This window comes from Delphinapterus leucas, chromosome 1, assembly GCF_059928025.1.
Source record: "Delphinapterus leucas isolate spDelLeu-1000000601 "Yukka" chromosome 1, BTC_Dleu_Yukka2, whole genome shotgun sequence".
NCBI lineage: Eukaryota > Metazoa > Chordata > Mammalia > Artiodactyla > Monodontidae > Delphinapterus > Delphinapterus leucas.
In genome coordinates, this window is record NC_143129.1 from 64163716 (window position 1) to 64176711 (window position 12996).

A 12996-nucleotide genomic window follows, 5' to 3' on the forward strand; every position below is an offset into this window, starting at 1 on the left:
GCCTGTGATACTTACCTGAGAGAGACCTGGTTGGAAGCCTTGTTGCTGAGCCAAGGATGGTGGAGCCAATCGTGCATGTTGGGTATTGAATAAATGACTTGTGTCCATATAGAAAGCTGGGATTTGAGCTACAGATTGGCAGGAAAAACAAGCAGCAATGAGTGTCTAAACTTCAGAATTTTCCAAATAGTAACAGAAAACCCAAAAAGCGGATTTCAAATAAAGTGAGCCCTCTGAAAATTAATACAGCCAAGGAAAAACTAGAAATGTGGAAAGATACAAATGCAAAAAGATGTAAAACTTCTTTCAGACAGGTATATGCAAAATTAAAACAATGAAACTCTAGAACTTGTGAAGGCAGACGAAAATAGACACTCTCATACAGTGCCGCTACTGGAGTATAAACTAGTAAAATTTTACATAATCCACTAAAACTGAAAATGAACCTACCTGTTTACCAGCAAATCCACTCCAATTTTAAATCTACCAACTAGAATTTAGCAAAATATTTCAAAAGAATTGACATTTAATAATTGAAAGAATTTGGTATAGATTCTTAACAGATTTCTTCTCTATGTTTATACTCACTACTTTATATTATGCTGTTTCTATATAATAGTATGTTTGGGAGAACTTCCCATGTTGTTTTTAATTTATTATCATTATAAACAATACTGCAATGAATGAACACCCTGATACATATATCTCTGATTAATAAGTAAGTTTACCAGTACAATAAGATTCCCAACTATGAAACTGCTACTACAGTGACTATGTACACATAAAATATTCTGAGATACTTTTCTAAAAGAATTCTGCCAATTCATATGCTCACTAGCAATGTACTTTTTTTTATTATTATTTTTAATTTTTTTTGCGGTACGCGGGACTCTTACTGTTGTGGCCTCTCCCGTTGCACAGAGCACAGGCTCCGGACCTGCAGGCTCCGCGGCCATGGCTCACGGGCCCAGCTGCTCTGCGGCATGTGGGATCTTCCCGGACCGGGGCACAAACCCGTGTCCCCTGCATCGGCAGGCGGACTCTCAACCACTGCGCCACCAGGGAAGCCCAGCAATGTACTTTTAAGAGCCTATTAATAATACCTGTGGATCCTTATCGATAGTGGGTATTAAATATGCTGGGTATTATCAATCTTCCTAATATTTCCCACATGGAAAGACAAAAAATAGCCTCACTGTCCTTTTACTTTGAATTTAAATCATTAGTGAGCTTGAATATTTTTCAAATGCTTATTTACTATTTAACTCAGATTAACATTGTGACATTTAGTAGGACAAGTTACCCCCTGCCAATAAATATTTTTTTCTCTTCTTTGCTGTTCTTAGGTTTATTCTTCCTCATGAACTTTATCATCAATTTGTCAGGTTTCAGATAACAAACTCCGGTTATGTGTAGAGGGTTGGTTTAGGACCACCCCCCAGATACCAAAACCTGCAAATGTAAAATGGGGTATATCATTTGCATATAACCTAAGCACATCCTCTCATATACTTTATTTTTTAATTATTTCCAATTTGTTTATTTATTTATTTTTGGCTGCACTGGGTCTTTGTTGCTGCGCGCAGGCTTTCTCTAGTTGCAGTGAGCAGAGGCTACTCTTTGTTGTGGTGCGTGGGCTTCTCATTGCAGTGGCTTCTCTTGTCACGGAGCATGGGTTCTAGGCGCATGGGCTCTAGAGCACAGGCTCAGTAGTTGTGGCACACGGGCTTAGTTGTTCCGCGGCATGTGGCATCTTCCTGGACCAGGGCAGGCAGATTCTTAACCACTGTGCCACCAGGGAAGTCCCCTCTCATATACTTTAAATCATCTCTAGATTACTTATAATACCTAATACAATGTTAGTGCTGTGTAAATAGTTACCTGTGTGCAGAAAATACAAGTTTTGTTTTTTAGAACTTTGTGAACATTGTTTTCGAATTACTTTCAATCCACAGTTGGTTAAATCGTAGACTCGGAATCCATGGATATAGACTGTACTGGACACTAATATGTCTATTATATATGTAACATATGTGTAAGAAACAATTGCCACACACCCCAGAATGCTTGCCAAGGAGAGACAGCACTCAATTCTATGAGGAAACAAATTTGCAAAGCAGATCAAAAAATATTTAAACTTGAAAGGTAAGGGAAGAGAGAAAAAAAAGCATTAAAACGTCTTCATTTTCTAAATTCCTTATATTCAAACATCTTACCTGCTGCAGACTGAGACACATAGACTTGTGGACTCTGTTGCTGCTGGGCAATAAGGGAAGGCATACAGCTTAACTGTGAAAAATGACTTGCAGAAGGCAGGCTGCTTGTCTGTAATTGTTGGGGTTTCACTTTACAAATATTAGGAGGGTCTGACGTGGTTGTAGATTTTGTACTTAAAGAAGAGGTAGTATATGTACCAGCTCCTACATTCGGGGGAGGGATAAAATAAGGGTGAAATGTAGCATATTTTAAAGTACCACTGATGTTCACAGTAAACTCAAGCACCAACCAGAAACTGGAAACTTAATATTTATGCCCACTGTGTACTTATTAAGCGCTTATATACGGTACCTCAGACCAAAAGTGGATATGAGGGGGCTTGTAAAAGGAAGACACATTTATCAGATGCAAATAAGACTATAAAATCTGGAGAAATATAAATACAAAATTAAAATGAGGAGAAAATTTAAAAATAAACTCACAAAATATGGAGGCTGAGAGCCTACAACATTGTTATAGTTTAGCCTCAAACTAATATTTAGTTTTTTAATCATCACAAAGGATAATCAAGAGCTTCATTCATTTATGGTGAGGCATAAATATTAGCACAAAATGGGCCTTGAGAGATCACAATTGCTCCTAAAAAGTCACATAAACTTAAGGTTAGAATTTTTTTCCTCTTTCTGGCAAAATACCTTAAGGATAATCTTTAGAACTTCATTTATTTATAAATAAATATTTGAACATCTATTAAAGGCCAGGCATAGACATAAAAATACAGAAGGATAAAGTGCCTTAAGAACAATTATTAATGTAATATAAAAATTTAATGTAAATTGCTCCTAAAAAGTCTATAAGACTATTCCTTACGTTAAAAACAAGACAAACTATTAATAATACTAGAGCAAATGACAATATAGGTATTTGATTCAAAAGTGTGATGTAGTAGTTATTATTATTTTCAGATATCAAATGATGTTCTAAGAGAGGACCAAGACTGAGGTACCTCTGTTCTTGCACTTGAATCTACCAGTAGGATGACCAGCCAAGAAGGTCCTTGTTAAAAGTTTATCCTAGTTGAGGGGAATGTGGGGAAACTAGACCCAAAGGAAAGGAAGTAGTTGGGTTCCAAAGAAAAAACTAGGAACCTCCCTAGTCCCTTTATTTCCTAATCTTCCTACCATACGCTCCTCCTGGTTCCTTTATAGCCTCACCCCCTATCCACCCAAGTAGTCTGGGGCCCAAGCTGGTAAGCATAATGAAGATGCCTTGGAAATGGGTGATGGGGAGTGCCTGAAAGGGTTTAAAGAGGGAAGAAGTACACTTGGAATACTCTCTTTGATTTGAATATCTGGGCTTGTCTTAATACATATATCTGATTCCAGATAATGTCAAAATAACTATAGTACAACCTCAGTCCTTTTGGTGCTTGAAAATAGCACAGAAAGCCAGAATACTGAAAATCATTACTGCATTCATTAAATGAGAACTAGCCAAAGCAAGTAAATTCTGTGTTGTATATATTTTACATGTATTGGAAAGGAGTTTCCCGACTGTTTTGGAAACATTAGAGAGTATCAGGAAAGCTTAAAACGAATTTCTATTTTCAGTAGAAGAAACATGGTTATACATATGGTAAAAGGGTATACGTTCTTAGAGTCAAATATTTCAGAAACATCTCTGGTTCTTTAAGAATGATAAAGCCCCATATGAAATATAGTTCAATGAAAGGATTACACACTAGAAAAACATTTAAGAAAGAAAAACACCTTCTAACTTGGGATGCTGATGGACTCTCCTTTAAAAAACAAAAACAAAACCCCGAAACTAATGGATATCATTTACTCAAATAACACAGACTGGAAATTCTCTACCTGTAACTCTTCCCCAGAAAATATGTTAAACCAACAGACTTAGGCCAAGAGCTCCTTTAAATTAGATACAGATCACATAAAACTTAAAAGCTTTGTGATTTTGTGTTATTTCCGAGTTGGTCTAATTAGCTCTATGAATTAAATAATAAAAGTTAAAAGGTGAAATTTACAGAAAAATTTAGAGGAACAAGACAGAAAATTTCCCACCAATTCCTTACCCGTATCTGTATTGGGAGTTGGGGTGGGAAGAAGAGAGGGTCAAGCGAAGTATTTTAGTAAGCCATCATTAAATATTTGCCAAATTAAAATTGGGAGAGGGCAAGAGAGGGGAGGGAGGGAAGAAGTTTATAAACCAGCTGATAATTATCTCATGTGCAATCTTCTGTCTTTTACAAATAATACTTTGAGGGATAGTAAACAGGAAAAGATCATAAGAAACTTTAAATAATTTAAGATATTTAAAGAAAAGGTACAAGACCTCTACCTGATAGTGAAGTTGTGGGAGTGACTGAAGCAACAGGAATCTGAGGCATCGATGCACTTGAGAATGAATTGTAATTAGCAGTGCTTGGTCCACTGGCACTACTGCTGACTCCACTTGCGATTGGAGGTGCTGTGGAAGTTACTGGAGATCCCTTTTCCCTAACATTTGGAGAATTTTCCCATGCCTTACGTGCAGACTCCATCTGCAACCAAATGAACATTTTTTAAAGCCAAAAAAAAAAAAAAGAAAATCACTATGCTAACAAAACTAATACACATATATAAACAAATATATATACATAAATGTGTTCCAACTATAACCTTTCAAAAACCACATATAAAGATTAAGACCATAAGGCTTTCAAAGCTTTCACGTTCTCCTTTATCTCTACTCCTTTACTCAAATTGGAGGCAGTGGGCTTTAATTATGTCTCTATAGAGAACTTGTTGAAAGCTTTGGCAAACAGGTCAGTGAAATATAGTCACAGCTCTTGTATCATCTAAACCTGAGTCCCTATTCCTACCAGTCAATAAGGAAATGGAAATACCATGTCCCTTTAGGACTGACATAAGGCTCTGATTCTAGTAGGAAAGACACTAAAGGCCCTCCATTAAATAAATATCCATTCTCTCCAGTCTTTCTTTTTAAACCAACAGTTCTCAAATGGCAAGTGACAGGTACCTTTTGTTTGGCTGTTTTATGCTCACAGTGTTTTAAAAGGCAGTGTAACCAGACAGGTTTTAGGCTTGGGTACAGTAGAAACACTTCTTGTTTCACCTCCAGACCCCATCAAGCATTTTGGGTTCTGACTGCCACCATTTGTATTTGTGGCTGCTGGTTTTACCTGTAGGCTTAGTTTAATCTATCTAGAGCTATTCAACAGATAGACAAATGCAAGCCACATATAATTTTAAATTTTCTCGTAGCCACACTTTAAAAAATAAAAATAAAGAGGTAAAACTAATTTTGGTAACATATGTTATTCAACCCAATATATCTACAATAATAATTAAAACCTATAATCAATACAAACATTGAGATGTTTTAATTAAAAAAATTAACATTTCAGATCCACCATCTATTTAATTTTAAACTTACAGCACACACCTCAACTTGGATTAGCCACATTCAAGTGCTCAATAACTACATGTGGCTTGTGGATACTGAACTGGAGAGCACAGATGTAGATCCTCAACTATCCTGAGGCTCCTTGAACAGGAAAGGAACAAATAGAGAGATTCTGAAGTTTTTAGTTCTAGTAGTCAAAATACTGAGCTGAGAGGAAAAATCTAAGATAACCTATAAAATTCAGCTGCAATGACTTACACCAGGGTACTTTTCACAAATAAGATTTAAAAATACCACTGTTGGGAAGTTTGTAGGTCTCTGAAGTACCAACTTTAAAAATTTCAACCTGATTTTAAGTATTTGAGAAATATCACATATCTCCCTACTTTCCTGTTAAAACACACACTATATATAATATAACCTCTTCTTGATGGCTAATATCATTACTACAAATGCAAAACACAGGACACTTTTAGGTTTGCTTGACTCTTTCCTTTTCCTCACAATCACCTTGCTGGTTTCAAATGTATTTTATTTTAAAACAAAAGTCTTAGAGGGTAAGAAACAAAAACAAAACACCCCCACACCACCACTTAGCAAGTTAGACAAAATGCAATTTGCTTGTACAATCTGAGATTTTATAGCTTAGAGCAATGTTATAGACTACAATGCCTTTACAACCAGTTTTGTTGTATGGGAAATACATAAATTATAGGTTATCAATCTTACATAATACTTAACCCATATATGGTGGTTTCATTTCATTTCTTAAGCAGCACGAAAATTTAGATTCTAATTTTGGAAATTCAAGGAAACTAAAAAGTATAATTACTTAACTACATTCATTTTTCCTTTTGGCAAGTATACTGTTGACAATACCCATATAATAGAAATTTCCATACTTCATAAATTACTCAAATAAAGGTGTCCAAAAAAAAGTGAAAATAAATAATTGACAAGGACCTACTGTATAGCACAGGGAACTCTACTCAACATTCTGTAATAACTTATATGGGAAAAGAATCTGAAAAAGAATGGATATATGTATAGGTATAACTGAATCACTTTGCTCTACACCCAAAACTAACAAAACATTGTAAATCAACTATACTCCAATATAAAATAAAAATTAAATTAAAAAAAAGTAAAAATAAACCAGAAAAAGCCTTAAGCTAATACAATTTAATTTAAATTTACTTTAATTCAAATGCATATTATTTCTTTTTGGGGTGTTAAAAACATTAAGTGAAAGGCAATGTGGAAAGGCTTTCTGAAGGATCAAAAACTGGCCTGAAGAATAATTAATGATGATATTGTATTTGCTTATGCGAAATGAGACTGCCTTAAGCAGAATAACGGTAAAAATCACGTAAGATATAGTATGAAACACAGGTTAAGACAGTCATTCAGGTGGAAAAACAACAAAAATGGCTGAGTAGGAACTGGCAGTAAACAGTAAGAACTGGGTAAAGATGGAGATGACACAAAGCAGATGCGGTTGTCTTGTAAAATCTTATAGTCTCAAACTTGTATTTAAGCAGCTTCTTAAAAAGAAGTTGGGGATATTAAAAAAAAGTTGGGGGGGCAAGGGGACAAGTGGTCAGGAGGCTGGAGAATCAAACAGAAAGAGTCTAGAAATAAACACTGGTCACATTATTAAAAAAACTTAGTTACTCCCTCTCCTGAAGATCACCAAAAAGATTCACTTGCAACCAGTGTAGCATTAGAAAGCCCTGCCACAGTAGAGGATAAATACTTGCCCAGGTTATGAAACTAAACAAACAGCACCAAACAGATAAATAAATGCAGTTAAAAAAAAAAAAATCCTCACTTAATTCCACATCTGTACTTTTTAACCACTGACTAATCTTGAGGTGAACAACTGATTTAAAATACTCTCAAATAACTCAATTGTAAAATAAAGTATTAGTAACATAGCTCAAAATTATAAGCATAATAGGAGATTAAAAAAAAAAAAGCCTAAACTTCTTGACATCAAAAAGCATGTGTTGTGTAAAACTCTTTTGGACCGTTACTCAAAAATTATCCAACAAAAATCAAATCAAAATCACTTGTATTAATCAATTACATCTTCATAAAATATTCTTAATTACTATATTACATTCATTCAATTCACACATGACTTAGAGGAAAGACAGAAAATTAGCATTCTTACCATTATCAGTACTTAGGATAAAAAAACATGCAACACCAAGTTAGTTGTTTTCTACACAACTAATGTATCCAATAATTATTAAGATCTCTAAGAGGAACTCAGTACAAACATGAAATATAAAATGCTCTCCTGTACTTTTAAGACAAAATTCACAAGCATAATACGCCTCACTTTAAATATGAGGATATCAAGTCACTGCTATGTGGTATTAGAAACTAATACAATTTTAAGGTATAATTTGACATCATTTCTTCAGCTTAGTGTTGCTGCTTTTCACACAAAACTAGTAAAAATACCAAGAGTATTGTTAACTTATGTCCCCTTGCATGCAATAATCAAGGACCTTTAGAAATGGATGTAGTACATACCTTGAAGGTGAGGCTGAAAGTAGTGGGAGGAACTGAAGTTAGGCTGGAGCTCTGCTGTATAGTCTCCCTCTTAGGGAGGGGGAGGGTGTTGGGCAGGGGCACCTGAAAAGGTAGGCAACACATATTATAATCTAACTAAGTCTGCTACAAAAGCCCCATTAAAGATAATGCTAATGTATTCTAAGGTTATTTTCATCAGAGCCAAGAGGAATATTTGACTGCTTAGTTACACTGTATTTATAGTAACTGATAATTCTGGACATCTTAGATAAAAATTCTGAGAAGAAATACTATCTGCTTATTTATGCATAAATTGACAGAAAAAGAATCTGTCGCAAACATAAGGTAAAAACTCAAAGGTCATGCTTCCTATATTTTAATATATATACAAAACACCTGGGGGTGTTGTTAAATGCAGATTCTGATTCACTTGGCCTGGGGAAGGCCTGAAATTCTGCCTTTCAAACAAGCTCCCAGGTGATGCTGATGCTACTGGTCCCTGGACCATACGCTGTATAGCAAAGCTCTAAGTAATATAATTTCCACCATTTACAGGACCCACAGGTTCTATGAGAAGCATTTAACATGATAGGGTAAGTATAAGAAATTATTCTCTTTACAGCAACCTAGTCAACTTATAACTAGATTCAAGAACAAAAGTAATGTTGAGAGGAAAATATATAGTATCACCCCCACCTCATGACACTAACCAAATTGCTTTGCTATAGTCAGACATGATTATGGCAAGTACTGTTAGAAACTTGAAGATACTAGAAATTCACTACTCATATCTCTTTTTTTCCTCTAAGTCTCTGGATCTTGAGAGTTTATTATGTACTACTATATGATTGATTTGTACTACTACATGATGGTTCAGTCAGTTGTTTAAACACAATGACTGAGTTGTTGGGGGTGGGTTTAAGACAATCACTTTGTGGTACTATGGACAATCTAATGGAGATTATTTTATAAATCTTTAAAATAGCTGTGCCATAATAATCAAAACACCACCTGCATTTAAATCTTCAAGACATTCAAGATTCAAAACAATTGTAATATAAGGTACTACAACCAATAAATATTAGCTAAGATCCTTAAAAAGTGCGTTAAGCCTCGGGAAATAAGGCTTTTTTTCAGTTTAATTTTAATTTTTAATTTTTTGGCCACACCAGACGGCTTGTGGGATCCTAGTTCCCCAACCAGGGATCAAACCCGTGCTCCCTGCAATGGAAGTGCAGAGTCCCAACCACTGGACCACCAGGGAATTCCCCAGTTTAATTTTTAAAAAGACAAAAGTTCTATGCATAAAATGGAGCCCCCAGACTAATGAATTAGAAAGGGACATTTCAAAAGGTCCTAAAATTTTTTCCCATGTAGGACGTTTGTTTTTAACACTACGTTAAACTCAGAATCACCACCAAACTTGGCACAAATAAGCAACACTGTGAAATCATTCCAAACTTATCACCTTTTATAATGCTCCCTGACCCAAACTGATCTTGTTTTCAAACACACTCTGGATACACTGCTAAAAATCAAATATAAACTATTTACTTAAACACAAGACTGGGCGTCTTCCCTTCAGTAGTCCTCTGTGTACAAGTCACTATGTTAATTAGCCTTGCAGATTAGACAGAAACCATTAAAATGCTCATATGGATATTTTCAATGAGTTTTAAGGGTTCTAAGAATAATGATCTTCCCTTCCATATTCATATTTTATAAATTATATTTTTAGAAAAGAGTTGTTTGGCAGAAAGCATCATATACTTTCTGGAAAAGGTAACATACTCTACATTTTTCTAAAGTGAGAAAAGACAGCATGATTCAAGTATAATTAAACCTTACTGAAATGTTACTAATTCAATATTTGAGAATCCATGTAGTGACATCAGGAAGTAAACTGACAGAAAGTCTTTCTGCCCTTCCCAAGTTTTCTATTACTTCCTATAAGAAGTTAAATAAACCTTTCTCCAAAAGGTCAGGGGAAGAGGATTTGGCATATGAAGTGAAGCTTCATAACTAAGTTGGACAAATTAATCAGCTCCAAAAGTGTTCTCTTATCACAAAGAGAAAATGTGTGTCTTCCTCCTTTCTCTCCTTTTTCCTTCAGCTGGACTACAAAAGTTGGATTAAATGATCCCTAATGCATATCACCTAAAAGTCTATATACCTGATGCCAGAGAGAAAAACAGAAAACATGGGAAAGACATTGTAATAAAAGATAATTGAGATTTTTATTCTAAAATAATAGAGTTAAAGCTTTTTAAGAGATCTTTAAATATATCTGTAAAGGTTGTTTTTTTAAAAGAAGCCTTTGTTTAATATAGAAGGCTATATTTAAAAAAGAGACCAGATGAATTTCCACCATACCTGCTCTCCAAAACAAGAGCCATACACGTAACTTCTAAAATGCTCTTCTTCTTCCATGGGAGGTTACCTAACTTTTTTTTGGCTCACAATTTTTCACCTGTCAGTTAGTGAACTAGGCCAAATACTGGACTGTACTGGTTTTTAACAGAGTCTTGAATTATAACATGGTTGCTTTGGGATACTAGAGCTAAATTTACATAACTTACTGTCATCTTTTAACACATTTTTGAATGGAGACATATTACGGCCACAGGCGTTAGTTTCTGCAAAAATCCCCTGGTCCATAATGTGTTAATAGAGCATTTAAGGCTATATGAAGATATACATTATAGCTCAATCTTCACAAGAGGAATGAAGTTGTTAACGTTCAGTATAATTTTTTAAATTCAAAAAGAAACACATAAATCTTTGGTAATAATCTAATTGTCTTTTTAAGTGAAATGACCTTTCACTGCATTATAAAGAGGTGTCATTTAAGAACAAAATTACCAACCAAATAAATGCTGAATCTGTAGAATGTGAAAGCTAAGAACAAAAATTCTTACCAAACCAGGTTAATAGGATTAGTGCTTATGAAACCAAGCCTCAGCATCACAAGCCTGTATATTAAACATAAAGCTGATGACTTTCAGGGGAAAAGCAACAACTCAGCTTTGACTATTTCCCCTAATTATATTACAGTGCTCCTAAATACAAACTTACTATCAACTTTTTCCCTGAGAAGGGTTAAATATTGGTTATAAAGTGTGTATTAGATAACAATAGCCAGGTTCCTATTCAAACTTGCCACATCTCAGGTTGATTACTTACATTATTAACCAAAGTATCCTCCATCTTTGCATTATTAGTAGCCACAGTGTTAGGCAGAGAGGAAGAAGGTGTAGTATAGTCTGTTACAGACTCCTGTGGAGTGGTAATAGAAAAAAATACGTTTTAAACTGAATTAAAGAGTCACTTTCTAATAACAGCCTAACAGTTGTAAATTTGTTTTGGAAGAAAGCAGGAGAGGAGAGCAGATCTTAAGACTCAAATCTTAAAGGCCAAAAGTGGGATAAAACAAACGTGGACCTACCACATTCCAACCACTGCTGGGGTCCTATACATTTAAAAAATATACTGTATAGTACTAGGAGGTTGTCAACAGTGTCAAATAGTTATTTCTATGGATTTCTAAAAGAACTCTGTGTGGTTCTTATACTCAATCTATAGCTTACTTTCAACTATTGATTTTTTATTTTCTTCAAAATAAAACATGGATAAATGAATGTCAAGATCTTAGTTGTCACAATTAATTAGGTTTTAGGATAAACTCCTTGTTTATCATCATGAATCTCTTCTTTAAACATGGCAGTTAGGTCACACAAGCTTTTCACTTCTATGCACTGAGTTGTATGGCAATTAAAAAGAGAAAAATATTCAAGTAATATGAAAGATTCCATCTACCTTTCTTCTCCATGAATACATGTTCCAGAGTGAACACCAAATGGCAGATATAAATTTGCTACTCCCACAAGTGTCAGTCCCCATAAAGTCACTCAGTGTATCTTGCCTTAATGAGTATTTCTAAAGATATGCATCTTTCATTCAGTGTAGTTCCTAAATGCAAGTCAACCATTCCTCTGGTGCTCAACCAATGAAACATGATCTGTTCCAACCCTGAAAGAAAACTGGCTATACTGGAGTTACTAAAAGTTTATCTTTTAGTTTATCTTTCCTGACTTCAGAATCTCACTAGTGTGCAAGATAGGAGGGGTCCACTGTAACTCCATTAACAAAATAAAAAGTAATATAGAGCAATTCTTTCAAAGTCTATAAACACGCTGAAAAGCATTCTAATCTTCGGTAAATATTTTTTCACTTTGAACTACTCAATAGTCCAGAATTAAGTTGCCATAGAAAAATAATTTACTGTAAGGAATTTCTTTAGATCACATATGCACACCATGAAATAAAATCTTCTCTGTAAGAAATAATAACCCTTATAAGCTATAGAATTATATGCCTCAAGAAAAAAAAAAGAAGTATTTTGTTGCTGCTTTCCCCATTCATTTTAGACGTGGTTTGCATCAACTGAACTGGTAATCATTGCACATTGCTTACCTTCACGTTAGTGCCATATTCTGGGGATGATACTGAGATCATTGTTCCTATTTCAGTAGACATTTCTGAAACTGCTTTGGTTTCCTTTGTTGCCACAGGATCTGTACTTCTGACTGTAGCAGGGCTTGATTTCTCTTGTCCTTCCGGCTCCACCTGTTGGGCATCTTTTACTTTTCTATTTTTTAATGAACGTTCCTTTCCAATAGGACCAGGTTTATGTTCTTTGTTTTCTACTGGACTCAAATCTGGAAGCTAAATTCAATGTTTATGACAAAAACACATCATGATCAAAGACATTCATTGAAAACTAATCCAATTTTGAAACTTATTTATTCT

General features: G+C 34.7%; 1 protein-coding gene across 17 annotated transcripts in view; it reads right to left on the reverse strand.

Moving 5' to 3' along the window:
- PRRC2C (proline rich coiled-coil 2C) overlaps positions 1-12996 on the reverse strand; it is a 98712-nt gene that overhangs the window by 12495 nt on the left and 73221 nt on the right. For 16 of the 17 annotated variants that reach the window (XM_089911199.1, XM_089911193.1, XM_022560166.3 and 13 more), the window contains 6 exons: positions 12661-12912; positions 11371-11463; positions 8188-8289; positions 4576-4777; positions 2217-2420; positions 16-128 (listed from right to left, as the gene is read on the reverse strand). In XM_089911199.1, coding sequence (XP_089767325.1) covers positions 16-128; positions 2217-2420; positions 4576-4777; positions 8188-8289; positions 11371-11463; positions 12661-12912 — 966 coding nt within the window. The remainder of the gene's footprint in view (positions 1-15; positions 129-2216; positions 2421-4575; positions 4778-8187; positions 8290-11370; positions 11464-12660; positions 12913-12996) is intronic. The other variant, XM_022560168.3, reaches the window with a different exon arrangement.